General features: G+C 41.6%; 1 protein-coding gene across 4 annotated transcripts in view; it reads right to left on the reverse strand.

Annotated features, from left to right (window-relative positions):
* ARHGAP18 (Rho GTPase activating protein 18) overlaps positions 1-27622 on the reverse strand; it is a 100725-nt gene that overhangs the window by 55497 nt on the left and 17606 nt on the right. The window contains exon 1 of one of the 4 annotated variants that reach the window (XM_075748054.1): positions 14070-14506. The exons of 1 other annotated variant lie outside the window; for it this stretch is intronic. In XM_075748054.1, coding sequence (XP_075604169.1) covers positions 14070-14152 — 83 coding nt within the window. In that variant the 5' untranslated portion in view covers positions 14153-14506. Of the gene's footprint in view, positions 1-5416; positions 5437-13841; positions 13965-14069; positions 14507-27622 lie in introns of those variants that run through there. 2 more of the 4 variants (XM_075748057.1, XM_075748056.1) reach the window with 2 other exon arrangements.

Below are 27622 nucleotides of genomic sequence, written 5' to 3' on the forward strand. Positions count from 1 at the left end.
CATAAAGCTATCTTTGAATACAAGAAATATTTGATTGTGTAAGTAAGTAGCCAATTCTATCTCAGAGGATAAAGAATAATTCCCTCCTCAAAATAAGGCACCTGCACAAAGCATTACATTTACAAGTGCTGACTGATTGACACAGAAATGGAAACATACACTTGTCAGCATCAAAATATAAGTCAATGATTCACAATGTAAGTCAACAGAGCAATGGCAAGAAGTAGAAACTCTGTAACAGAAAATTTACAACACATTCTAACATAAAGATGAAAAGTAGATTTTCAAAGACAGACAAATGCCCGTGTACCTAAATTATACCATTTTCTCAATTTTCTAAATGCAAAACCGGTGCGTATACTTTACAGCTCCTGCCACCATCGTTGGGTGTTTTCACTGGAGGTGTCAGATCTCTTTCCTCTTTGAAAGTCAGGAAGGTGCAATGAGGGATTTAGGGATATTTTCATTGACTGTGCCCCCTAGGCAACTGACTTCATTCTCCCTTTTTCACTGTTTCATGACACCTCACTTGGAAGTAAATCAGTTAGAATGATTTGTACGTCTCACAATAAATATGACTTTTTATTACCAAGTGTATACACAATTGTTATAAAAGAGGTAATACACTGAAGCTGCCTCTTCCACAAGAGTGCCCCAAGCAATGCCCTCCAGGTCCAGGTCCTGCGCTCGGTTCACACAGTCTTCACACCAACGCAACGTCGGAGTGTCCCAGGGTGATGCCCCCAAGGGTGACACCTCAAGGCCACCCCACCCTTCACAGTAACTCACAAGAGGCAGACACCACCCTCTGAGCACCCTTCTCAGAGCAGCCTTAATCCACACCCCAAAACAACCATGTGCCAGACCCTGGGCATCCCATTCTTACAGGCAGGTGCCTTCAAAGACAGCACAAGCAGGAAGGCAGCCAGCCTGTCATACACCCAGTGCTATTCAGGGGAAAGGGAAGGGTATCACTGTTGACTAGGAGAAAACATGGGAAAACTCCAGCTACCAGGACTGTCAGAGAACGGTGTGATAGTATTTAACAGAGTCAGTTAGATGCACAACTCAAGCAGGCCACCAGCCCAGTGCAAATCACCATCTGCAGCCACAGCAGAGAATAATTCTTTATTCAGAAATACCAATGGGTCTACATCCATGGAAAGGGCATCAGTATCATCTCAGCACTGCACCTCTAGCCAACAGCTAGGCTTTCTTCTACTGGAGGTCACCAGCAGACATCCAAAGTAACACAGTCACCCTTTGAGCAGCTAAGCCACTTCCCACAACAAAAACCCAGTGCCACTGCTTTTTCCCTTGTATTGCTCATTCAATTTGACACAGCAGAAGACCTGGATTCCCAGAACTATACAAAGGACTTGGAATGGCCCTTGTAAATTAGTTTTTCCTTAATGCCATTTAGTCAGAGTGGTCTGTAGGAAAACATCTAACACCTGCAAGGCATCCTTTAAGGGAACCAGAATGTACAGAGTCACATCTGTCCATTAGTTATCCACACATGAGCCTGCCACAGCTGCACATGCCAGCCATCTTGCCTTTCTTCCAAGCTATCAAGCCAGAGGAACAGAGGCAGGTAGATCCTGGTGTATCTAGGAGAAGGAACATGCAAAACATCTTGGTCATATCTCCTTAACAATTTCCTTAGTATTACGCAGAGGACACTCCGATAACGAGCAGGCAAGGTCCCACTTGCCTAGCAGCACCAACTTGGTGACAACCGTGCAAAGCAGATGCTTCTGGGAAAGCAGAAGGCATGACGGATCCTTGGTAACAGAAAAAGACAAAGCAATACCTTCTTCTGGTTCTAAGGGTCACAAGCCTCCTCCTTAGGAAACTAAATGGATATAGATGTCCTTTTAGTAGCCTGGCACAGCTGACTGTTCCATGACCCCTCACTGCAGCAGTACTCTCCCATCCTTCCCAGATGGCAACCAGCTGGAAGCAGACTGGATGGCACACGGACTCACAGAGCTGGAGGACCATTAAGGAGGTGGTGGACTTCCTGAGGTAAAATTGCTAAGCTACTGTTTGACAGACCACCCTGGCCAGTTATCAGTGAGGGATACAATGTACTCTGGGATCAGGATGAAGGCCTGGGAAACACAAGCTCAGCACCTCCAGAGCTAATGAGGCCAGCCAGAAGCCAGCTGACATATCAATAAAAGAATGTTGTGCTCTTGATCTGGAAGATGACATGTCCCTTTGGGAGGTATTGTAAGTCATTTCCTTGTTTAAAGTACTAGCAATGGCTTCTTGTGACAGCAGCAGCTTGAAATGGGACAAAGGATCATCCTGACTAGCTCAGATCAAGCCACAGAAGCAAAGTAACATAGTTATAGATAAAAATCAAAGCTTTAAAATGCTACAGTTCCCTCATTGGTTACTATAAGCTGCAAAAGTGTTGCTCCTACTTGCAAAAGCATCTTAGGCTATTAGGGTATGTTTCCCTGTACGATTTTATTTTTCCACCTTAAATCAAAAAATCTAATTTCATACTAATATTTTGAATCAGATAAATTTCATCAGTCTTCAGAAAAATCTTACTATTACTTAAACTACAGGTAAGTGAGTAGAAGTTCTTAAAACCAGACAAAAAATCATTCAGTAATGATACAAAGAAGGTATAGTATAAATATATGTTTCAGTTAAAAAATGGGGAATACATCTAAAAAAATAAAATGAAGGGTAAATACAAAACATGTTCAGCAATTCCAGAGTCCTACAAAAGTAAGATAAATTCAACTTTAAATAGAAACAGACATTAGTTTCTCACACCAATAGTGTGGTGGTATAATGGAATACCTCACTTAAGTTTGAGAGGACAGTGACAGATGAATAACCTTTATAATTATTGGAACAAAGCTGTGTAAAATGAGAAATTGTCTAGTTACTTTTAATTTCTAGATTTCCAACTTCCCAAATATTCTTAAAAACAGGGTTGGTTTGTGTTTGGGTTTTTTTGCAAAGTTCACATAATATTGTGGGACATCTGATGGACACCAGAAAACTTTTTCAATTTTAATAGGTTTTAAGCAGTCCTACACTGTTTTGAGTAAGAGTCCCCCATTGTTTCAGAGATATTCATTATCAGATGATGTCGCATATTGTAACAAAAAGCTTTTACCTCCCAATCCTAATTTGCAAGTTGAATAAAACTAAATTAAAGGAAAATAAAAGAAATCTTAAGGAAGAGGTTAATATGCACACCTACAAAATCGCCTGTGTGCTCAGATGGGATGAAACCATCGCTCCACAGAAAGCAGAAATCAAATCCATAGAAATCCAGATCATCTATTCATATATAAACATATATACTTATATAATGAATGTATTATAGAATGCAGGGAAAGAAATCCCAACAGAGAAAAACTTCAAGTCTTAAACGAAATCAGAATTGTAGAAAGAAATTTTTAGTAGCCCAATAAAAGGGCTTCTCTATCAAAATTGTTGCCTAGAACAACACCGGTAGCCAAAAACTTAGTTCCTAGTCAGCAAATTGCATTACAGCTATAGCTGTATGCAAAATTATACAAGTCAGTATACATTGTTAAAAAAAAAAAGAAGAAAAAAAAAGGTATTTACCAATACACCCACATAAAAATGTTTGCATGTACAGGCTCTAAGATTATCTACAGCTTTACCTATAAGGAATGTTGCAAATGAAATGAAATCAAAACAGCATATGCAGATGTGACCTTGATTCTTCTATTTAATAAGAACAGCAATTTCTACTAGTGATTTGTGCAAGATAACCTACTTGGAGAAATACCCTTTATGCAATTGAAGCTCTTTAGGATCAAAGTCAAATTACATTTTTTATATGAAATTACCTATGTGAGAAGACTTGGAGGGTGAGAAAGAAATAGAGGTTCAAAAACCTCCAGGAGACTAACATAACAGAGCATGGTACAAAAGGCACCAACCTTGTCCGGAATCAGAAGTTGTGCACCTGTGTCAACACACAGAGGGGGAAAAAAGAAACAAACCCAAAAGACCAAGCCCAGCTGAAGGAAAGGTTTCTCAGCCTAGGCTCAAACCCACACGAATACAGTTACGCAGCTATCTAGTGGGCTCATGCTGGTGCTGGGCTCAAGTCTGAGCACGCTGCAGTGGAGACGTGCCCTGAGAAAGGTACCACTCAGCACAGCCTGGTAATCTCTTCCTGGGAACCCCCCGTTCCTAAAAGACAGCCAAGAGCCTGGCTCCAGGCTTCTATGAAAAAATTTTACATACAAGCTTAGATTATAATACAAAATCGGAAAGGTTTGAAAAGACTGGCATAGGAGGTTGCTTGTGCTGAATGGTCTGTCATCCCATGCCAGTCCATCCTGCCCCATTCCCTGCCCTGCTTCTCACTGGCACGGCCCCATGCAGAGGTACTGACCGATGGGCTGGCTCCAGCTGCATTTCTCACCCCAGCAAACTGCTAGCTGCTAACTCTCACCTGATAACTAACTGCACCTCCGTTAGCAACTTCTTCAAAAGTATACAACAAAACTTGAATTTGCGCCTAATCTGTATTGCAGAGATTAAATATACACATATATTTAAAATGAAACTTCTTAAGAGAAATTGGAACAACCTGTACTGAGGTCTGTGTTTAGTGAAATCTGCATCAAATAATTCAGCAAATGGACAGTCAGCGAAAACATGTAAGCGAATGTCTTGCTTACACTCCCTAATACAGGATGACTAAACTTTCTTTAACAATGACTTCAAAAGCTCAAGCAAGGCCCAAAAACCAAAACACTGTGACACATCACACAGATTTTAATACCATTGGTCTTCATAAGCTGTTTTCGGATTTGAAGTACAAAGTGCCAAATGCCAGCTTTCACAGCACAAAGCTCATGAAGTTTCTCATAAACTTTCATGAGCAGCACCTACTTACTAGGAGAAAAAAGATAATGTTTTAGTTTCTTCTTGTAAGCACCATCCACAGTAAGAAGTTCAAACAAACAAAGTCTTTTTTTTTAGTTTTCACCTCAGAGAAGAACAAGCACCACAATGTAAATATCCTTCTCTGAAAGGGGAAGGCAGGCAGAATTTGGGTCACCTGGACACTTAAATTAGTACATAATATTTTCAATGACTTATATTTGTATAATGTCTTATATTTTTAACGTCTCAGACTTTTTTACCCTTAAAACACATAGTATTGCTGCGATGAAAAGTTAGGTCGTTTCCTGTAGGAAATTATGGAAGCTATTATTACACTTATCATTGCCGATACTGTTTCTCTATACTACCTTGGGCACTATGAAAGCAAAGCAATCTTTCTGGTGCAAAGTTCAGAGCAAAGAAAGGTGTGTTTAAATAAGGCACAAATCAGCAACCTTTCAAGAGCTTATCAAATGACAACCAACCATAATTTAGAAGCTGCACTTTAATTTACCTCATTACAGTGCGTGGGAATCCAAGCTGGGCTTTGTTTCTTTTGGTGAGGCAGGCTGCACGATGCCACGCTCAGACGAGGAGGGGAAGGCAGGTTACCTGCAGCTCCGTAAGAGAGGTGAGCACAGGTGTTCCCTGCTGCGCAGCGCACCTGGACGCCAAGGATCTCTTCTCACATCGCAGCCTGCCTTTTGCAGAGAGAGGCCACGCGCACGACTGAATCACTGAACGGTGTGAGTCAGGACTAAATGAGCCGGAGATGAAGCTTACGCTAGCTTTAGAGTGGCTGCTAAAGGACAAGCTGTACCTGAACTGACTAAAAACCTGTCAGTACAAAGTTAAGCCATCAAATATCTTTTTAGCATATCTGAACCAATGGACTTAAATTGTGTCAGATGAGTGTCTCACAGGATGTGGCCATAGCCAGTACTAGGACTCACAAAAATGAGTTACCTTGTCAAATCACAGCGCCATAATGATCACATTAAGCTGGCACAGATGTAGGCTGCTGGGGGCACTGCAAAGTAAATATTCTAATGCAGTTTTACATATTTGTCACCTTTGGCCTAGGAAACCTCCCTAGGAAAGAAGGATGCTGTAGAAAGATGACAGGTAAAATCTCTGAAATTGTCATGAAAGCATTTCAAGGCTAATCGGACTAGGATGCTGTAGCAGGAAGGGCAGGGAACAGTCACAACAAGGAGGAATGCTGAGCAGCTTATCCTCATGGGAAAGTATGCCCAGGTAAGTAACTATTTCTGTGCACACTTTTATTCTGCTGTAATATAAGAGAGTTGGCACAAAACAATGACCAAATAATAAGTTCATCGCTTCAGCTCTTTAGGGAAGGCAGATTGCTTAGGTTAAATTGCTTAGGTGCTCATCCCATATGTTGCTTGGGGTATCACCAAAAATACACCTCAGAAAATTATGGTTAAAATTCTACTTATGAAATAAATCAAATTTATTTGTTTTTTACACATCCAAATGCTTTTACAAAAAACAAAACCCCTACTTTTTTCCCCTATTTCTTTGGCTATAAATATTTAAATTCCCTGGCTGAACATGATTATTTTGTGATCAAGACTTCAAGGCAGAGGCAGGTTCACTGAAAAACCAGCAGCCCTCACAAAACAGCCCACTGGCACACTGGAAATGCTTAAAACTTAGGAGCGTGGAATTCTTCTTCCCCTGGCCAAGCAGGTTTACCAAGCAGTCCGGAGTGGCAGTCAGTGACCCACGCGTAACCGGAATCTGCAACGCCACTCACAGCAGGAACCTCGCTGCATCACTTAATGTAATTACCGCCTCCATTCAGCCGTAGTATTCTGATTCATAGAAGAAAAAAATGAAGGTGCGCACTCAGTAACTCTAGTAAAAAAGCACTAACAATAGGGAAGGCTGCTGGCCTTGTAAATGTTACCAAAACATGTACGAGTAGCCTTTTAAAACCTTACAGCTTTCAGCTTCAGCCTCACTAGTAACAGATACGAAACAAGAATAAAATAATGGCAATAACAATAGATTATAACACTTTTTAATCCAGTGCTAGTATCAGCAGACTGAAAATGCCATTAGTCTTATTCAAAAACAAGTTCAACAATTCTGCTCTTCAAAGAAAACAAACTTAGAGAAACAATAAAGAAATATTCATTTGATACCAGACTTCGAGCGAACGTTGGAGTTCAGATTTACACGGCTCCTCTGGCACTTCGTTCATCAGAAGTTCAGTTACACTCCAATTTTGCATAAAGTCTACATACTTATAACAGCACATCTAGTAATACATTGTATTATGCTCTGTAGCATCTAGATTTGTACACACTCAAGAAAAAAAGGGAAAGCCCTTAATTAAAATGTTCAAAAGGCCTTTATGCTTCACATTCCTTATAGCTAGACAAGCATGACATCTCATTCTCTGTACGTCATTAAAATAAAAAAGAAAGCCTATATACCGAGGGCGCTGATTTTCCTCTTTTCTGCTACATAGCTCCGCTGATTCAGCTATTATTCTCATTTTATATCTTTTTAAGGGCCTGACCCAGAGTAGAACTGAATAGACTGTTTTCACTGATAGCAAAGGGCGTTAAATCAAATCTACATCCATGATGTTGAATAATCTAGGTCACATACTGAACTGGGCTTGTTGAAATAATGTTGTTTTATCATATTGACAGATGCTAAATGGATCTCTAAGTGCAAGAAACAGTGACCATGTCTACAAAACGAGGACTGCACTGAAAAAGAAGAGCTTGAGCAGGTCTAGGCCTCAGAAAGGACATGTAACTCAACGTGAGTTCCACCAGGATGCTTAGAAAAACAAGACAGTATGACTGCAGTATATACAATTGGCTGAGTGGTAACTAGCAGCAAGGAAGTGATTTTACCTGGGTAGACACAACACTGACACTGAAGTTCTGCATGTAATTCAGGCTGGGGGGGCGGGGAAGAGAAGCAAAGTAGCAGGGCAAGTGTAAAGAAGGATGCTGAAAACACTGAAGAAAAGTGTCACAAAAAGGGGTTTCAGAATGATGAAACAAAGAGACTCAAAGAGAATTATTTGCTCTGTCTACCAAGACAAAAATGAGCAGCAACTTCATGATAGGTAATAGGCAACAGGAGAGCTTTTTAACTGATTGGAAAGATAGGAAGAACCAAAGGCAAGAGCAAGATAAATTCAAGGAAGAAATAAGGTGCAAATTGGGGGAAAAGAGAACTCCATGAAGGAGGAATCTGGAATCAAGAAAGCATGAAATGTTGGGATACTACATCTTGCTGTCAGTAGATCAAGTTACTGGGATTAATACAGCGGTAACTAAGCAACACGTTATGGGTCCACAGTATATTACATATTTATACATGCATGAAGTACAAAGGACATAAAAGCAATTCTAAGTAAAGCAACTTAATGCATTGTTGTCTGTCAGCTCTACTTGAAGGTGTTAGTAGGCATTGGATAATAAACAGTTTGAATTAGCAGGCAAATCCAAGGCAGGAAAAAAATTTTCAAATGCATTTAGATAAACACTGTGCTCATGTAGAGCCTGTAAACTTTGCTTTTTATAAAAAGATTGCTATGATTTTGTAAAGTCAGCTGTACTGCAATAGATCTTTGAACACATGGAAGGTACTGAGCCATCCATATTGGCATGACAAAACACAGGTTACAGGGGTTAGGAACAACTAATGCTGTAACGATACAGAGAACCTGAAATCTGTGCCATACTCGCAGATTGCAAATGAAATTGCAAAAGGCTGCACCGACCTAAGTCAGTTGTGAGTAATCAGCTTGTGAGGTTGTTGCTTGTACACTGAGCATTACATGTGTCCCTCACAGTGCTTTGGTCCTTCAGACTGGATTGCACTAGATTTCAACTCCAAGAGTGAGTCACTGGTGGGAAAAGAGGGGGAAAGGAATGAGAACTTTTCTCTCTGAAGGAATGGAGATTGAAACTGCCCTTGAAAAAAGGCATGAATTCGTGCTTACTACTAGATTTCTTCTTGACTCAAGATGCAAACTACTAAATCTTCAGATTAAACTGAGCAAATATTTGAACAATTAATAAGGCAGATTGTTCTGGTAAGGAAAGAATAAACTCCTCTTGTATGTGTGATTTGTAATGTCTATTATAGTCAACATTTGAAAAAATCATATATTGTGGGCAATTCATAAAAGCAGTCTTTGTCATTTTTCCAAGCTCAAAGGACTTCGTTCATCTAGTTTCTTTCTCAGGGAGATCAAGCAGCAAGCGAGTGACTTAGAGCGCGGCTGTCTGTAGAAAACACCAAGTATTTTATGCCCCTCACTTGTCACCCATCCCCACAGTGAACACAGATGCTACCACTACTAAGTTAGTAAAGCCCATATTTACAAAGACATATAAAAAGTAAGTATTTTGTTTTATGTAGACTTACACAGTAACCCACCAAAACCCAGCTGAGCCCCCCTGGTTTCACTGCCACACAGATCCAAGCATCAGCTGGCACCTACCACAGTCATGCGGGTTCAGTAATGAAGCGGGACAGCGAGCCTCGGGGACCGCAGGCCATGGCTAGCAGGTGTCAGTTGAAAGAGGAGACCTGAGGCAGCGGCAACCTTCTCTCGCAGAGTAGCTAAGGGTTACAGCACTCTTCCCAGAACTGGTCTGGGCTTTAGTTTCACCTCAGGGAAACTCAACTCGTCGTTCTCATTTTGCAAGTGAGTACCAGCCATCCAAACGCAAAATTTAAATAGGGCAAGTAAGGGAGGGTGTACATAACTGCATGGCCTCTGAGGTAGAAGAGCTGTATCCTAGGCTCTATGAAATGTTGGACTCCTCATCAAGTTCTTAGCAATACGAGGATTCACAGGCCCTTTGGGAGCATATGATGCTAAACAGGCACTTGTTTGCAAAGCTTCAAAACTCAAACTGTTCTTCCGATGTAAGTTAGAGGAGTGCACATGAAGTGGCAGCAAAAGTGCACATGCTGGCTGCTGGTAAGCAAGCACGGTGACTCAGTGGAAACAGGCACAGGGAGTCTGTGACTCACAGGACAATCTGGTGGAGCACGGGAGACAATACAGAACAGCAGCCTCCCAGATAGGACAAAGATATGGAGAGAAAAGCAAAGTCAACCTCCAGTGGCCACCACATTTAAAATCATTTACCTGTTACTCAGTTTGCATTTTAGGCTTGGCTCTTGAAAACAGTCTGTAGCAGAAGTTTATTTGACTTGTGCACTGGTATGCATGCAGTTAGTTCTGCATGCACTCTGCATGCCTTCACTTGTAGTTTTGCTATATCCTATTCCCCACCCACTGAATCCTCCAGACTTGGTCTTAGCCTTATAAGCACATTTTAAAAATATTTTTGCATACATATATACACACACATATATATATGCATACGCACCCACGCTCACTCATTCTACAGGACAGAAATAGTCCTGTAAAGGACTCCCTGGACAGCATTTGATTGCCTGAGGGTAAGCACACGCAACCACATGAGAAAACTGTTGTTATTTGAAACGCCTGCATATGGATGGCAAATATGACACGAGACCTGCAGTCCTTTCTGCCACAGTTGATGGGGTAAAATTCCCTAGCAAGGAACCTAAACGGCACGGGAAGTCTATGCTTAAGGGTGTGGATTTCACATTTCACGTGCATGAGGGTGGCATGCCTACAAGCAGTCGCTGAAACGGGGTCTTGGACTGAAAGCTATCTGAGTCACTCTTGCTTTCCACAGTCCCTATAACAACAAATGGTTTCACGGGAAAAACAAAAAGAAATTATTTAAAAGCTTGTGTGTGGACATCGTAAAGAAAAGGAGATGACACCAAAATGCAAGTAGCATGACAGCCAATAAAGCATCAGTGGATCTAATGGGTTATAACTGGGAAGTGAGAAAGCTGAAGCAATATGGAAAACAGAGCTATTAAAATGGAATTTGATACTGCGTAATTCACCTTTGTGATTTCTCTAAGGAAGTTCTTAAATAAATACTTAGGTTTACCACAGAAGTCACCCACAATCAATATCTACACTACGTGAAGATATTCCTTTAACTGTTAAAGTAAAATGTAAAATAAACTTCTCAATAGCAAAGATGGCAGTTCTGATGCTATTTTGTGCATCACCACTGCCAAGGCAAAATTCATTAATTGTCAAACTTGGAAGTAATCACACTGAGGCTGTTCTAGATTTTAGCCTAGTGAACCAATGGTAAGGTAAGCCCTTCCTAAAGAAAATATTTCACAGGCTCGTCGTGCCTTTAAAGGACCAAAAAAGAACAGAAAAGTAGCTCAACAATCTATTAGATCAGTAAAATTCTTAAGTTTTATGAAGCAAGACTTCTCATATGCCTGAAGGAAAAAATAAATGGTCAGGAAATATAGCCCTTTGCTAGGATGCCACTTTCTTTGGAGCACAGTCAATGTATCATTTTTTCCAGGATGCACCAGTGCCACACTTCCCCAACCCTCCAAAGACAAAGCAATCTCTAACATGGACTATTCTGAATGCCTATGAAAAAAAATAATTCAACATAGTTTCTCTATTAATCTTTCCAAAAGGGCTGTTTCATTACAGCTGGCACTGTATTACACTGGCTTCCTAATATTCTAATCCCTGTTAAAAATTACAGAGTTTTCAAAGTAGCAGAGATGCTAACCTAGATACTGAAAGCTGTTCTTATGTTGTTATTTTTAAAAAGGCAAAGGAAGTTCCAATTTCACACCAGTAATAAAATGCAGAATCTGGACAGCAGAACTGGTTTGCTTGCACACTGTGCAGAGCATAATGGAAGAACTTATTCCACAACATATTTCAGAATTATACGGGTTTGGGAGTTTGCTCTACTATTATCATGCAGCTCTGCAAATCTTGGGAATGTTGATGAAGTAGTAGTTAGAAATATGAAAAAAAAAATCTCAGAGAAATATTACAATGTTTCAGAAAAGTTTTGTTTGTTTGTCTGTTTTTAAAAAGACCAAAAAATAACAAGTGGTCATTCCCTTCCCTCCATGCCTCATGAAAATAATATTCCCAACCTCTCTCAGTTCAGAAGTGGGAAGACACTGGGGATGCAGGGCAGGAGGGAGAAGTTGAATCAGGACCATGGAGTTGAGATCCTGGTTAATGGAATGAGAGAGACAGGACTGAGGTCCAAATTTAGAGTGGCACAGCAGAAGGGTAGAGAGGTGTCCTTTAGGATCTTGTTTAACGAGCTAAATGGCAAGCATGCATGGCTTGGGAAGCCGTAACACTGCCAGGGGTGGAACTCAGGGAAACTAACTGTGGGAATCCCCTGTTCTTCGCAGCTTTAACATACATATTTATTTGCTATAATTAAGGAAACGACACTGCTTTTCACATTTATTTCTCCCCACACCCCCTTAATCCCACATCAGAATGATTTGAGAAGGATCATTATTACTTGCACGGCAATGTCTCAGTTTACCCAGGAGGCTGTCCCCAGAAGCAGCTGCAGAGAACCTGATGAGATCGCTGGTCCTAACTGCGGCATGAGCATGAGAGACAAGTTTCTAGGACACGGAGGGGCACCGGGACCGCGCTCGTGCGTCCAGGGCCTCTACAGGCTAAGAGTAACTGCAGCTTAGAGCCATGTATGCAGGCAGCCCTGTGTTAAAAGGGGAACCGCTCTTAACAGTCTACAGATAGAGATCCTTATTCAGAAGTTACCTCAAGGAACAGGGAAAGCGGTTTTTATCTTGTCCCTCCTCCATGGGAAGTGTGAGGAGAGGTATGGGAGGTAAAAACACCACAAATAGTAACAGAGAAGGTGGTGGATTTTGTTATTTCTTGCAAAAATGCACATATTTTGCATTTGAGAGTAAACAACTAGATCTGCAATGCTATATATGTAGCTAAGATGACAGCAGGACTTAAAGCGGGGTTGATAAATAACATCAGTTATGGAGAAGTACCTCAATAAAAAGAGAGGCATGGCTTTGTGGTTCAAACACAGGGTAGGCTGTAATTCTCAGTTCAGTTCTTGCCTCTGCTGTGGACCCTTGGTGTGACATATCATGGTGCATCAGTTATCTTTTGTCCAGTGTGACACACTGTACTTCCTTTTATCTTCTTCTAATCAGACTATAATCTCTTTGATCTGACACGCTTTTCCTATGGACACATGGAAACAGTGTGCCAGTTTCAATACCTTCCCAGTTTCAGCTGGCTTCTCAGCATTAATAAAAGTCCCATCTTTATCAATAGGATCTTTGTTGACAGTTTCAGCAAGGAAGAGGCAAGACTGAATGGGCCATAAAGACAAAACTATCCTTTCCACACAGCAGTCTCTCCAGTCATTGCTATGGAAAAGCCAGCAGTGCTTCTGCCTGTATCAAACACATGCTGTGAGGCACTAGGAGGTCCTCAGCCTTCATCTAAATGAAGCCAGGTTCTTTGCCCATTAACAGTTTTACCTTTTAAGCAAAATGATAAATGCTTTAAAAAGTTAATTTCGCCCTTACCTGCACCTTCCTTCTAATTATCACGTTAAAAAAAAAAAAAATCAAAGTACAAAGCAGTAAAGTGCAAGGAGATTATATGTAAATCTATGCTCTGCACCCCCCAAAGAGCCTGATCCCAGAGATTCTGGGGTCCAGCTCGCCCTGAAGCCACGGGGGAGCACCCACCACTACACCTACACACCCTCCGCGCTCCAGGTCTAACAATGCCCCGACCAGGAACAGTTTGGGTGTAACGCTGACAACGCACTCCGGTGGCCACGGGACCGTGTTCAGCTACAAACACCTTGACAACAGCCGGCGTCTGCTGGCTGCACTCGATTCGCAGCAGCCCAGCAAAATGCCTGGGGTTTCCACGACATGCGGAGGTTATTGGGGAAAGGGGTGGGAAAAAGAGAGAAAAAACCGTTTGGGAAGATGAGGGACAAAGTGCAGAGACGGGGAAACCCTACCAGCCCCCGGGGGTCGGAGAAACACCTTCTCCCCGCGCCACAGCTTCCCGCTGAGCCGGCTCCGCTCCCGCTCCGCCGCGGCAGGGAAGCAGCCCCGCGGCCGCCGCTCGGCCCGCGGCTGGAGTCGCCCCCTCCCCGCGGCCCCCGAGCGCACCTGCCGCCCGCGCCGGGCCGGGCCGGGCCGGGCCGGGCAGCGCCCGCCGCCGGCCCCCCCGCGCCGCCACTCACCCGCCGGGGGCGTCGCCGCCGCCGCCGCCGCTGGGGTGGTAGGCGGTCAGGACCACGCCGCGGGAGCCGGACCGCCAGCTCATGGCGTACGCCGCCGCATCCCTTCTGGGGACGCCGAGGCGGAGCGGGGCGGCCCAGCCGCGGCCCGGCGCGCCCCAACGTCCCGCCGGCAGCGCAGCGGGGCAGGGCCGGGTGACGGCAGCGCTTCCTGCGGCTCGGCGGGGCCCCGCCGGGCCGTGCCCCTCCTCCCGACTCGGGCACCCGGGCGCCCCGCGGGCGAGGGCGGCGAGAGCCGGCGGCAGCGGCCGCTCACCAGCGCGGCGGGAGCGAGCGGCTTCCGGGAGCGGGTGCCCGCGGCGTGCGGCTGCCACCCCGCGCCGCACCGGCCGCCGGCGGCTCGACCCGGGACGCGCCTCGGGCACCGGCGGCCGCCCCGCCCGCCTTAGCGTCCTCTGTGCTTCCGTGCATCACGTCGTGTTAATTAACAGCGTTCCTCAGTCAGGCTGGGGTTTTTTAAGGTATTGCGGAGAAATCGGTCAGTTGAAGGGAAGTGGCTGCAGACCCGTGGAAGCGGGTTGGATTGCAGGTGCTGCGTGCCACACGCCAACTGCTGCTCCCGGTAGCGGTGGCTCATGAGACCGCTGTGTGTCAAACGCAGCATGACAGTAAAAATGAGGAATGTCTTCTGTGTCTGGTGTTGTTTTGTGTGTTGTCCATTTCACTGAACCACAACGTGATTCTGTGCTTGGTTTAACTTCTCATGCACACAAAAATACATATTTTTTTTTTTTAATTGCAAGCTATTGTTATAAAAAATCACAGCAGATGGTGTCGCCAGGCAAGGACACAAGGTGACTGAGCTGCCTCAGCTGCCGTGCCTTAAACCAGCCGCCATTAGCTCCAAGGTCACGCTCTACCAACCAGCAACAGCCGGAGCAGAGCAGCCCTGGGTCAGCCTTTTCGGTAGGCACAGCCACCTCTGCGCCTCGCCGCCAACCCCCATGAGGTGGGACTCGCTGCCTAGGTGTTAGTTTTGAATCGGTAGGCCGGATCTGTAACACAACACTCAAACCTGTTTGTTTTTTTCCATGGCAACATACCCGGTAAATGTATATACACTATTTAGGTTTGTAATTCATGTCTGCATTCACGGAAGCGTGTGATTTGTCTGAATTATAATTACTTTGTGCCATAAGTGAATGTATCAACTTCAGTGTAACTTGCAGTGCATTTCCTTTTTCCTTTTAAACAAACAAACAAACAAAAAAATCATGCAACTGCTTTCCTTGCAGTTAAACACCTGAAAAGTCCAGTACCGGGCTACATGAGGTGTTCTAGAGCATGCAGGTATCCAGGTCTGAACCTTCATTTATTTAAACCACCGTACACCTAAATGGGAAAGCTGCATGCAGTCACAGATTGACCACGCGTTTTTCTGTGCAGCTGTTCTCCAGCGCAGAGCTGCCAAGCAGGGGCAGCACAGAAACCTCGACCTGCGGTCGCTGTGAAGTTGCTCCCAGAGGAGAAGCAAACAGGAAGAACTTCCCGTCATGTTTGAGCAAGATCAGTTTGTCCTTCAGGGTCCTGAACACACTTGGTGTACAGCTGGTGATTTTGCAGAGTTCAGGGGTGATATCCAGGCATAACTGAACTTTGTCATTGACTTAAGCGGACAATTTCATCCAGTAGATTTCTTCTAAAAAGGGTGACCGCCTACAGAATGCTGAACAGGACACCCTGATTGCTTTAGAAAAGGTAATGTCACCATGAAATTTTGCAAAGAGTCTCAACTCTGTCCTCAAGGACAGGAAGAGTTGGCCAACGTTCAGTAGACCAGTCATTGGTCTGTTGGTGCCTTTTCACTTCTTACAGCACTGAAGGTCAACTGCTGCCTCAGTTTTACGTTCATATAAAAAATTGAGGGTGAGGAGCATTAATAAAGCCTGCCCCTTCCTTGACTTCTGTAAGATGTTTTATCTGTTGGCAGCTGGCCAAGGCATTTTGACTAAAATATTTTCTGTATGAAAATTGTTAATTTTTAAATAAAAACTTTAATATTTAGGGGTTTTACAAATAAATAATTTAGGAAAAAAGAGATCACAGTACCAACAGATAAGCTTTGTGTATAAATTAGAATAAAGAACAGGCCTATTTTCAACTATGTGGATTTTTACATTTTTTTAACCGGCTGTATTGGGGCAGATTTACAGTGCAAATAAAAGAGGTTGGTGCTGCCCCACCTCCCCAGATGTTCTCGGTTTCCAAAGGGAATGGGTAAAAGAGAGGGCACAGCTACAGTTCAGCGTAAGCAATGGCTTAGTAGCATGGCTACGACGGCTTAACTAGCAGTATGCACTACAACTGGGACAAATTATCGGCATGTACTTACACTCATGCACGCACACACAAAAACAAGGACATGAAACCACTACAAAACTCAGGATTGTGAAAAGATTCCCCTCTACTCCCACTGCAAAGGTACAGCACTCTACATCTCTCAGACTGTGTCCAAGTGGCGAAAATTGGCCTAACTTCTCACATAAACACACAAACAAGACTCGCCTGTTTTCACTGGTCACTTTGGAAGTACATCAGCATGAGATCAGAAAACATCCTATTAATATATGTCACTACACCTATCTACTGGTGCCTTTGACTCTTTCTTTAAATGCACGTGTCAATTGTCAAACAGCCTATGTAGAATGCAAAATTATTTTCTTAAGGATCCAACCTTTTTCTTTGAAGCTAAACCAAGAAAATTAAACATGTAAATACCAGGGTCCTTAGGACCTGGCCGTTTCTAAAACTTCAGCTAATTGGTTGCATGCCAAATACCCCATTTAGTTATAAAGCTTCCTTTAAAGAATAGCTAAAAAAAATAACAAAGAAAAGGAAAAACATTTAAAGCATTCTGTGTTGAATGAGTGCTTTCCAAAGCCTTTTGCCCAAACTAAATATATATTAGGTGCTAGAAGAACAAAAAATATAAACTGCTTTTTCTTTGATAAGCATCTTAAAACACATCGTAATTAAGGCACACCATAACTGCTGCTGTAAAAAGAAAAATGCAGAAATAAGATGTAGTCAATGTGGTGTCACCAGGGACCATTCAAAGAAAATTTTACTGCATATGGAGAAGGGGAAGAACCTTCCTTGTTCGTGGAGGGGGGGAGATTAAGAATGGCAAAATCCAGAACGAGTTTGTACCAGTCAACTGGAGAGTAAGGAAGCTTTTGTAAGTATATCACAAGGAAGGTGGGAAAAGGAGCTAGAAAGAAATAAGTTCTATTAATAAATAAGAATAGGGATTAAATTACTGATAGAACCACCAGAGATACTGATTCCCTTCTTAAATCTGTCTTTAATATGACGCACTTCAAATGTGGCAGTGGATTTAGGAGCTTAACTGTAGGCACACTTTTTTCTTTATTATGTTTGACAACTTGATAGGATCAAACTCTGTACTGTTATGACAGCGTAACACCATCATAGTGTTCTTTGATGAAATTATTCCAGATTTACAGTGGAGCCAGGTAGACAATTTAGACCTACAGATGAATTATTGCTGTAAAATGACATGAATATCACCACTGTCTTTCATTGGTGTATCTTCTGCCTAAACCAACTTACAGTCAGTAATTGCTGAGTTTGCAGTTAATATTCATGTTCTTAACAGGTACGGGAATGCTTATTTGGAAAGTAAGGTTGTTCGTAATCAATCAGATAAGAATGCACCATTTGAGGCATATAGCTTTATGGGATAAAAGGAGATATGATTGAGAAAGGAGATTAGAAATCAGTCTATCTTGCTACAGAATCCAAGACTCCTTCAAAGAGTATAAATATTTAGATTAAGATGTCAGGCAATGCATTTACACTTAATATAATCCGTCATCAGAGCCAAGCAGATCATGCAGGGTTCTCATGCTTAGTGCTCTCTTTAGAAAGCAATCGCTAAAGAGAACTTCTCAGCAGTACCATCCTTCACCACTGCTTTACAGGGTTTGAATATACATGTGTTCAGCATATGCTTTTGACTCTTCACTGCAGAGCAATATTTTTTTCTTTTTTAAAGTTTTCCCAAATAAAAAAATAAATTACACTGATTTTCATATTTTGTATAAATATATGATTGTATCTTTTATATAAGTGGTGGGTGATTTTTCACATTCCCTGTTCCTGATGATGCGTCAATTATCAGCAGGTAAAAATGCAATCCACTGAGAAGCACTTCAGGGCTTCAGAAAATAGTAAGAGGTGGGCTTACAAATTTGAATTCACAGGCTGACTTCAATGGCAGTAGGTGGATTTATTCCTGCAGAGGTCCAGAGATCCCTCTGGAACCAATGCCGAAGCGTTCAGACAACCAATACAGTGCTGCAGTGAAAGTACAACTTTACTTCAGGACTTTTAAAGCATAATTTTAATGCAGGAGACTTTCATCCTTTCCCTAACATTATCTACTGTAAAATTTGTTCAGATGGATTTTAAACTGAGCAGAAAATGTCTCATCAGCTCACTCAATTCACATTCAAATAAAATGGCAGCACTTCCATCATCCAAATTGTGTTTTCAGGGCTCCAGCTAGCAGCCAGAAAAGGCATGAAATGGAAAGTTGTTTGTATATTGTAAGATGAAATCTAGCCCTTATCAAGCTTCATACTTCATGTATTGCTGCACTCTACTACATAAAGAACCACATACATGAATAGTGTTCTGCAGCTGTTAACAGCCAATGCCAGGAATAATATAAAAAAGGAATATCACAGGCTACATATTCAGGGTACGATTTCTGTTACTTTACTCCTGATGTCTACATCCACGTAAGTGATTCTAGGCTCCACTGAAGGTCTGTGAAAGAAATGCACGTTCAGGAGTAAAATCCTCTGCCCTGTGTTAAACATCCACTTTAGGACATAAAGATAAATCACGCTCTAGAATTGCCTGTTTCTTTCCACTGACTGGAAAGATTGACTAGATAAGTAGGTCACATGCAGATGTCCACATCTGTCAGATAAGCTCCACCTTTAATGCTTTTATGTTGCCTTTGAGAACATGGAAGATGCAACGTTCAGTTATAATGTGCACCATATGGCGTATACAATGTGGAGTAGTCAGTAGTCTGAAATGTACAGTACCGGTATGTAGGAGGTGTTTCAGATCACCTCACGTATCCCTAAATATCAAAGATGGGGATGAAGTCACACGCACATACACAGAATGCAGACTTGTACACAGAAAGCTGGTAACGTGTTTGCTAGCCAGCACGTTTGCTAGCCAGTGAACATTTCTTATGGTCTGATCCTGCAAGCTAATGCGTATCCTATATTCCAATTTTCATAGGATTTTTTATGGAAAAAAATGTCCAGTACTATCAGGAGGCAGTTCGATATGGGGGGGGGGGGGGGGGGGGGCAGATCTGATCTAGCAAGCAAGACCCAGTTGGCACAGAAGCAACCGCAAGGAAATGGCCACAGGTAAGAAAACTGATGCCCTCCCGGCTTTCTGAAAGTTTTTACCTCCCTTGCTGCTCTCCACATACATATTGAAACAGCTGATTTGTTTCTCATAGCAAAAAGAAAAGAAGAAAATAAGAAAAGGGAAGGACTTCTTAGGTTCCTCTCTTCTCTTGCAAGTTGCTCTAAAATGTATCTGGTGCACTCTGGTGGCTGTTTTGGTAATTCTTAATTTAATGACTGCAAAAGGTGAAACAGTAATTACTGATGCCGTTTTTAAGATTATCCATATGAAGACTAATGTGCATATGAATTTATTCCAGTTTATCCAGTTTGATTTCTCTTGAATGCACCCCCTGGAGAAGTTCAGATCTTGCCCATTGCAGCCCATCTGCTTATCTTACATAAATCGCAGGGGGGTTGAGCGGTTGAGGTTCTCATCTCATCTGCTTTACGTTTTTCCTCATGGTCAGACAGCTGCTGAATTTTACCCAGAGGTATATCAATTTCGGTAGTGGTAATTTATCCATGTTTATTTGTAGTGTGACCTTGCACAAACCCTCGTATCAATTCTTGCTTCCCTTTCCCTATCCATATAACAGGGCTAATAATATCTAGCTGTTTATGAGGATTATTCACTGTATGTTGAACTACATTGAAAGGTACCAAAAAATGCAGGATATTACTTCCCGTTACATCACTGTGTTTACTTTCTTTTGGTGCACAATTTAATAGGGATAAAATGGCATAGATATCTGTATCCACAAGCACAGAGAACAGATGATAAATCTAGTACACTTTGCAGTATCTCCGCATGAGGTATAGGACCTTTGGGGAAAACTTAATACAACTGATGTTTCGTGCCACTTTTGGAAAGTCAGCATCAAAGTTGGAGACTAAGGGATTTTCACTGGTGACTCTGAATGCCCCCTTTCCCTTGACCTAGTTTAGATACAATTTTAGCTTTATAAACCATCACTTCACATATGCCACTAATTATGAAGAGACAGTGTGTTTTCAGAATACAATGGCCTCAGTCCTTCTTAATTCTCCCAAAGTGTCACAAAGATGTGCACACCGAATGCATTCCCTGCATAGGTAGATATACTCTACTAGTGTATGAAAATGAAATAAAGATAAAAGAAAAACTCTGGAGCATGGTATCTCATGCTCCCGTTCAATCCTGTCTTACATTTATATAAGGCAGCTGTATAGCCTTTCAAAAGTGTTTTTCTGAGTTAAACATGCTATGTCTTTTTTGGTTCTATTTCAGCGAGAGATCTTCCATCCTCCTGGCCATCCCTGTTGCCTCTTTTTGCATCTGTTCCAATTTGAATTGACCTTTCTTGAGCACGAGGGCCCTGAACTCTAGAGCAACTGGGGTCTTGAACAATATCACAAATACTTTCATGACTATATCACAAACACTTTTTTGTGGAAAACATCACCTTTTCTCACAGTGTCGCACCGGTGCTTATAGTCCTTCTTTCCTTGAACATATGTGTGCGTGATAGAGTTTGAGCAGATTTGCTGACCAGTTTGCAGATCGAAGCACACGTAGGAAGCTCATTCTGAAATTTCTTACAAGGGATAAGTACAGAGTGGTAGGGGGCATTCACTTTGTTGTTGTGAAAGTGCTGTCATATGAATGCCAGAAATCTAGGTTCTGTCTCTTCTCTTGGACATTGCAACCAACGCCAAACCCGCTGGAGAGGCAGGAGAGGAGAACATGGCTATAAACGCACAACTCCACCTCTCTTCTCCTTTAAGCCAGGAAGCAGACCCATATATCCAGCATCTGGGCTGTAACTGAATGGATGAGCTGACTGGCTGAAGTTTCATCAAGTGAGAAGGAGATGGTGGTGGCAAGTGTGGAGAACATACTTGAAAATAAACGTACGATTTGCTGCTTTAAAAGGCAGGCTGTATCCATCACTCAGGCTCATGGTCTGTGTCAGCTACTTCTCCCCCCCCGCCTCACCCCCAATTTGGATCGGGTTTGAGTAGGATCTGGGATAGATTTTTTCAATCTACATCTGGCTAGGAAGTAGAAACCATGCTCTCTCTCGCACATGTTCACTAAGTCAGTCTGCACATTGACTGAGAGATCTGTTTGTTGCCGTTCTAATTTCGCTGTTGCCTGCAGATTTGATCACAGCTGAATTTGCGGCACAGAAACATCTGGTGAAGTAAAACATACAGCAGCCACGAAGGAGAAGAGTTTCTTCTGAGTTTAGTCAGTCAGAAAAGCTCATGAAAATCGTGACACAATCCTAAACTGAGCAAGCCAGAGCTATCCAGAAATGTCAATACGAGCTGAATGCTGCAAGAAATGCTTCAGAACAAAGAAAGGAATGATTGCATGAGTCATGGGCTGCGAGAAAGAAATCCACTTCTCTGTAACAGCATTGAAACTGAAGATTACGCAGTAAAACTTCAAGTTAACACAAAGCAAAATATTCTTCGTTCCTTCTTATTGACAAAAATACTAGTTTTCCATCATTCTCTTTCATCCCAAACAAATCTTAGAAAAAGGTTTTCTTCTCTCACATTTTACACAATGCAATCAAATTCAGCCACCCTTAATATGGAATGTTTCAAGCTATCAGTATTGGTTTTGCTATATCAAATTGAAACAATCTTCTGAATTCAACATGGACTTAAAAATGGTTCTTATCAACTCAGAACTGCATTTTCCAGAAATGTAACGAAAATCCAAAAGAAGGGCACCATACCTACCACATGTGAAATCCTGACTACAGTTTGAGAAATATATTAATGGGGCAGTATCTCTTAAAACTGTAAGTATCAGAGATAAATTAGAAAGGAGGAATAGAAGTCCCCACATTCTTGCTTGGCTTTTTCATCAGCTTACCAGGCTTGTTTCTGTTATGCTTGCATTCTGTAAAAAATCATCAATTACCACAACCAGAATTTTTTCTACATCTTTTGCATAAATTAGCTTTGACAGCAATGCTTAGCACTTGTAATGTTGAATTAAATTTGAATATTGGAAGCTATTTTCCAATAGCATTATTTTAACAAGGATTGGCCAGATTTTGAGCAGAGACATTCACAACATAATCTGTAGGAAAAAAACCTGATTATTTGTTTCTGATAGTACTTTTGAAGCTTTTTATTTGCTCTTCATAGTTATTCAAAAGTAACTCTCACGTAAAGCTCATGACGAACAACTACAAGGAAAATGAACGTGAATACTTGTGCAAAAATTTGTACAAGAAATAAATATTTGAGGTTTTATTTGTTTCTTTGTGATTGAAAGCAGCCAGTGAGAAAGCTGAAAAAATACCAGTCATACAGCAAGAATAATAAAAACTCAAAGCACTGTTATAGCTGTACTATAGTACCATGTTCCTAGCAATAACTATAAAGTTCATGAGTATTTCTAGACTGATGCATAGCCACACACACTAGTCACAAATAATTTTAAAGAAAGCATCAAATTTGTAGCCTCTGAGGCCTCAGTCCTCTAAGGGTACATTTGTGACAGTCACAAATTACTAAATTTAACAAATCACTCGTTGTAGCTAATTTGCTCATCTCCTCTGTCTGCAGAGAAATTGTGGCAGAAAGGTTTGTAGAGCAAAGTTCAGCAAGATCTGCACAAATGCAAGGCAAGAATATACTACCAGCGCTGTGTATTTTGGAAGCAATCGCTGGTGTTACTGAAGGCTAAACTTGAAAGTTTGCCTACATCAGGATATCATCTGTGTAGTTTCTGCAGGAACAACGTAACGTTTACAGTTCATTTGGAAGATATTCACCCAAAAAAACCACATTTGTGTTATAGCAGTCAGATTTGCTTGGATTTAATATAGTATCTTACTATTTAATAACTCACGCTATGTACAATACTGTTCACCATATGTCCAGAAAAAAAAAAAGATGCTGAAGTATCTTTTAAACAACAATGTATATAGGGAAAAGCAATGTAAATGTATGTAAATGTATACATATATATAACATAAATATTATGAGGGCATCTACGATCAAGTCTCCTGAAATTTCAATCTGTGAAATGCAACCATAGCTTCCCTGGGAGAAATTAATGCGGTCAGGAACAAAACCAGAACGAGAGTGCACGGCACGAAACAGGCCGGGGAAGCGGGGTGGTTTGTGGAGGAGGATGCACGCACGTACCCAGCAAGAGGGAATGGCTCCGAGCCATATGGCTGCCGCAGGGAAGCGGGGCTCCGAGTGAGCGGTCATGGCATGCGGCTGCGTCGGGGTTTGGTCTTGGATGAGGAGCCATCTGCAGCCCTCGGGTCGCGCTCTCAAATCAGGAAAGGAGGGTAACATCTCGGCACTTGAAAATCAGTGGGAATGGTGCTAACTTGCCTCAGTGGAGGCATGCATTTTCCTCAGGGACGGAAAGCAATTCCCAGGATTGGGGCACACCACCCCCATGTATTTTTACTAAATACAAAATCAAATTGCCAGAAAGCACTATAATCTGGTCACTAATATTTCTATCTCAGAATTTAAGCGAGTCCACCCATCTCTTATCATGGGACAAATGATCTAAAATATGAAGGAATCATCAGGTTCTCTTTTCTATCCTTCCTTGACCATAAAAGAAAGCGCTGTATTACTTTACATACTGTAAGTGTGTATGAGAGACAGACAGAGGCAAAGAGCTGAGGACTGCATTTTGCGTTAATGAAAGGTAAGATTTTTGAAGGGGGACATCATTTCCAGACAGAGTACCATCTCTCTATCAGTAATTCTGCATTTTAACAATCCCTGTATAGTACATAGATTGTATAAACTTTTAGTTTTACCTCTTTTTCCAAACTCATTTTCCACCATCTTTAAAACTGAAGTATAAGAAGTAAGCACTTCCAGTAATTTAAGGTGTTTCACAAATTCTCACTGACGAGACTCATCGTGTACGTGAGCGCGCATGACATTGAAATTTGGAAGAAAATATAACAAAGACGATCCTTCTGATACCATCAGCTGTGCTGCTCTGGAGGGAATTTAGCACCTATTTAATTTGAGTTTGTTTTGGAAGGCGTTACAGAAGCGCAGGTGAGGACCATCCTCTGCAGGAGCTGCCAGCTCGTTGCCACCTGCCGGCCGAGGTACCAAAGTTTCAACTACACCCGAGTACCTCTGCTCTGGGAGGCTGCAGTTTTCCCAGAATTAGAACAGTGACATTAACAAATATCATAAAATTACATTTCTGGCGCCTTAGCAAGTTAGGGGGAATCAAGTAGTCGTGATATGAAAATTATATTGTTTGCATTTTGCTTCTCTCTGTGCTATCACATATAATCTAGATTTTAGAGGACAAGCTACAAGGTAAAGGACAGATCAGGAGCATGGCAAAACCAGCACACAGGCCACAAACAAACATATAAGCCTCAAATATTGTCCAAATGTTTTTTTTCTCCCTCAGTGCCTGTATACACAGACATATAATATCCAGCACTTGTTTCCAAATTTTTAATTGCCTAATTGACATTACCATAGACTGTCTTAGGTTCTATTCTTAGTGGAGAGAGATACGATAAATATTGATGAATAGATAAATGGCAAACTGATAAATTATATGACAAATGCCCACATCATAGGACAAGAAATTACCAGATTTCCATAGTGGGGATCATCATCAGTGCTTGTGAAGAAGGTAGCCTTACTTCATCAAAGGCTAAAAAAGCTTTGGACGTGGGGTTATAAATGAAGGACGGTAGAATACAGCAGCTTTTCTACAGCCAGAGCACGTGAAGCAGTACATTGACCCCCCCCAGAGTCAAAGACTAAGCCTCTGTTGATTTTCCTGGGACTGAGATTTCAGCCTCGAAATTCAGTTCCTGTCCTGTGCGCTCAACTTCAGCTGCGACGCGCGGGCTCCTGAGGGGATGCAGGAGAGACGGGCACCAGGGTGGCTCCTACCAGGGCTTTGGTCCCCTCACTCTGCTGCTGGCCTCGTGCCGCTGGAGCTGGATGGTCCACCAGCCTGCTTGGCCTTGTAAATTGTCTTCTGAGGAATAAATAAATTCATCAGTGATTTGCTTGCTCTCTGTATTGGTTTTGGATTCATAAAACATTTGTAATGTTTAGATTGCTTTTTCCTTCTGTTTTTCTTTCTCACTGGGGATAATTATAGGACAACCATGTATTTTCTGATTCTGCTCTTTGCATTTTTTGCTTAGATCATTGCTTGACTTATTTCAACATCAGTCTTGGTACTACACAGGTCTTTTATGAAATAGCAATATGGTCAAAAACTTATACCACCCTTTCATTTGGGTAAAAACAAATAGATGGGAGAAAGGAACGGCCATGTGAAACTCCACAAGGATTCACGTACTATTCTTCCTCCCAATGCTTCTACCAACATGATGGGATTACCGGGTGTCAGCTCCCTCTCCCCTTCACGCTCAGGAACACATTTACTGTTCAGGCTGGGGACTTGTCAGCAGTACCCAATTCTGCAGCACTTCCCAAAAGAATTAGAATAATTATGGAAAGGGGGCTTTCTCATTAGGGCCTTCTACACTTTAATTTTACCAGTTGGACTCCTTCAGAATGGGTAAAGAAAAAAGAAGACCCTAGTGTGATACAGTTTTATCAATACAAGAGGACTTGTAACCTTTAATACCTGTACAAGTATTTAGGTGGCTGTAGCAGTAGAAAGTGCTTTTCTATTGCAGCTGCAGTAGAGTTTTTACAGCTATTTTTTGTTAAAAAAACACATTTCTCACTGACATAGGCCCTGTGAGTGCAGAAGCCCACAAAACACGAAATTAAGGAAAATTAATCTCCGGCCATTGGACCTTCAGATATGTATTAGTTCTAGTCTTACCAAAGAATCAGCACACAGGCCACGTGTCTGTATGGCTTCTGGGGCTCCTGGCCATGAATAAACAGTTAAGGAGAAAAAGCTGCATGCCTGCCAAAATCATTCTTTTTCTTTTTCTTAGCCTGTTAGTTTCTTCCCTTCAGTTGCTTTGGGGCATCACTAAAAATAAAGACAAAATTCTATAAAATACTATTGTTATAATAAGAGCAGATGCTCATAAAAGCAGATTTCAAGCTGAAGATTTTTCTTTTTCCTAGCCCCAGTTCTATTTGTGGAAGCATCAGGTTCTACAACATTATCTATGCAAAGTGCATTTCATTACAGTAATCACAGGAAGATATTTTCACAAGGAATCAGCACAATGTATAATGTGTACTGTAATGTTATGCAGAAATATATATTAGAATATATAACCATAATAGTTTAAAATGTCTTAAGTGCTGCCTAAAGTACTTGTTACATGGGCAAAATTGGAATGTTGCTTTTCCCCATGAAGCAAGTACATTGTTTTTTAGCTGCCAACAAGCGGTGAAATGGGAATAAGTTTAGGATGTTGCCGTATCCCACCCCCATGAATGCAGCCTCCAAGGGCTTCAAGTATCCGGCTTCAGTCAGTGGAATTCCCTACTTTTAACTATTCCATTCAGAATTATTTTAGTCAACCTAATTTCTCATTCTTTTGACTGCAGATAAGTACTTTAATGCAAAGCAAGGCTGATGATATTTTAAAATGAAGCTTCATCACAGATGCTTTGCAAATTTCAAAGCATAAGGAGTCAGTATGTGTACTGTATTTTGTATTATTCACATTTAGGGACAAAAAGCACAGAAGTGTTGGAATAGATGATTATGTACTATTCTTAAGTTATAGGCATATAGCAAAACACAGAAGAATACTGGGAATATACTTAAAAATCTACTAATGGCATTTTCTGTATTATACTCGGAGTATGTCAGGAAGTCTTCTGAACCCTAAAAGTACATGGCAAACTCTTTTGGCATAACAGTCTTACTGAAGTAAGCAATGCACATTAATAATAAAATAAGTATTGGCCTAAATTGTACATTGATCAGGTTTTCTGTTAAGAGGCTGATTGCCCCAACGTCCAAACAAAATATAATAGAAGCTGTGTTTATGTTTGAACAATATTAATATTTAAACTATATTAAATACCATTTGTAATTCACGGCTTAGTTGGGTATACCTTGCTCATACAAGTAATCCTAGTGATTTTACCTCCACCTACTATAAGAGCTATTAAAACAGC

Source organism: Balearica regulorum, chromosome 3 (genome assembly GCF_011004875.1).
Source record: "Balearica regulorum gibbericeps isolate bBalReg1 chromosome 3, bBalReg1.pri, whole genome shotgun sequence".
NCBI lineage: Eukaryota > Metazoa > Chordata > Aves > Gruiformes > Gruidae > Balearica > Balearica regulorum.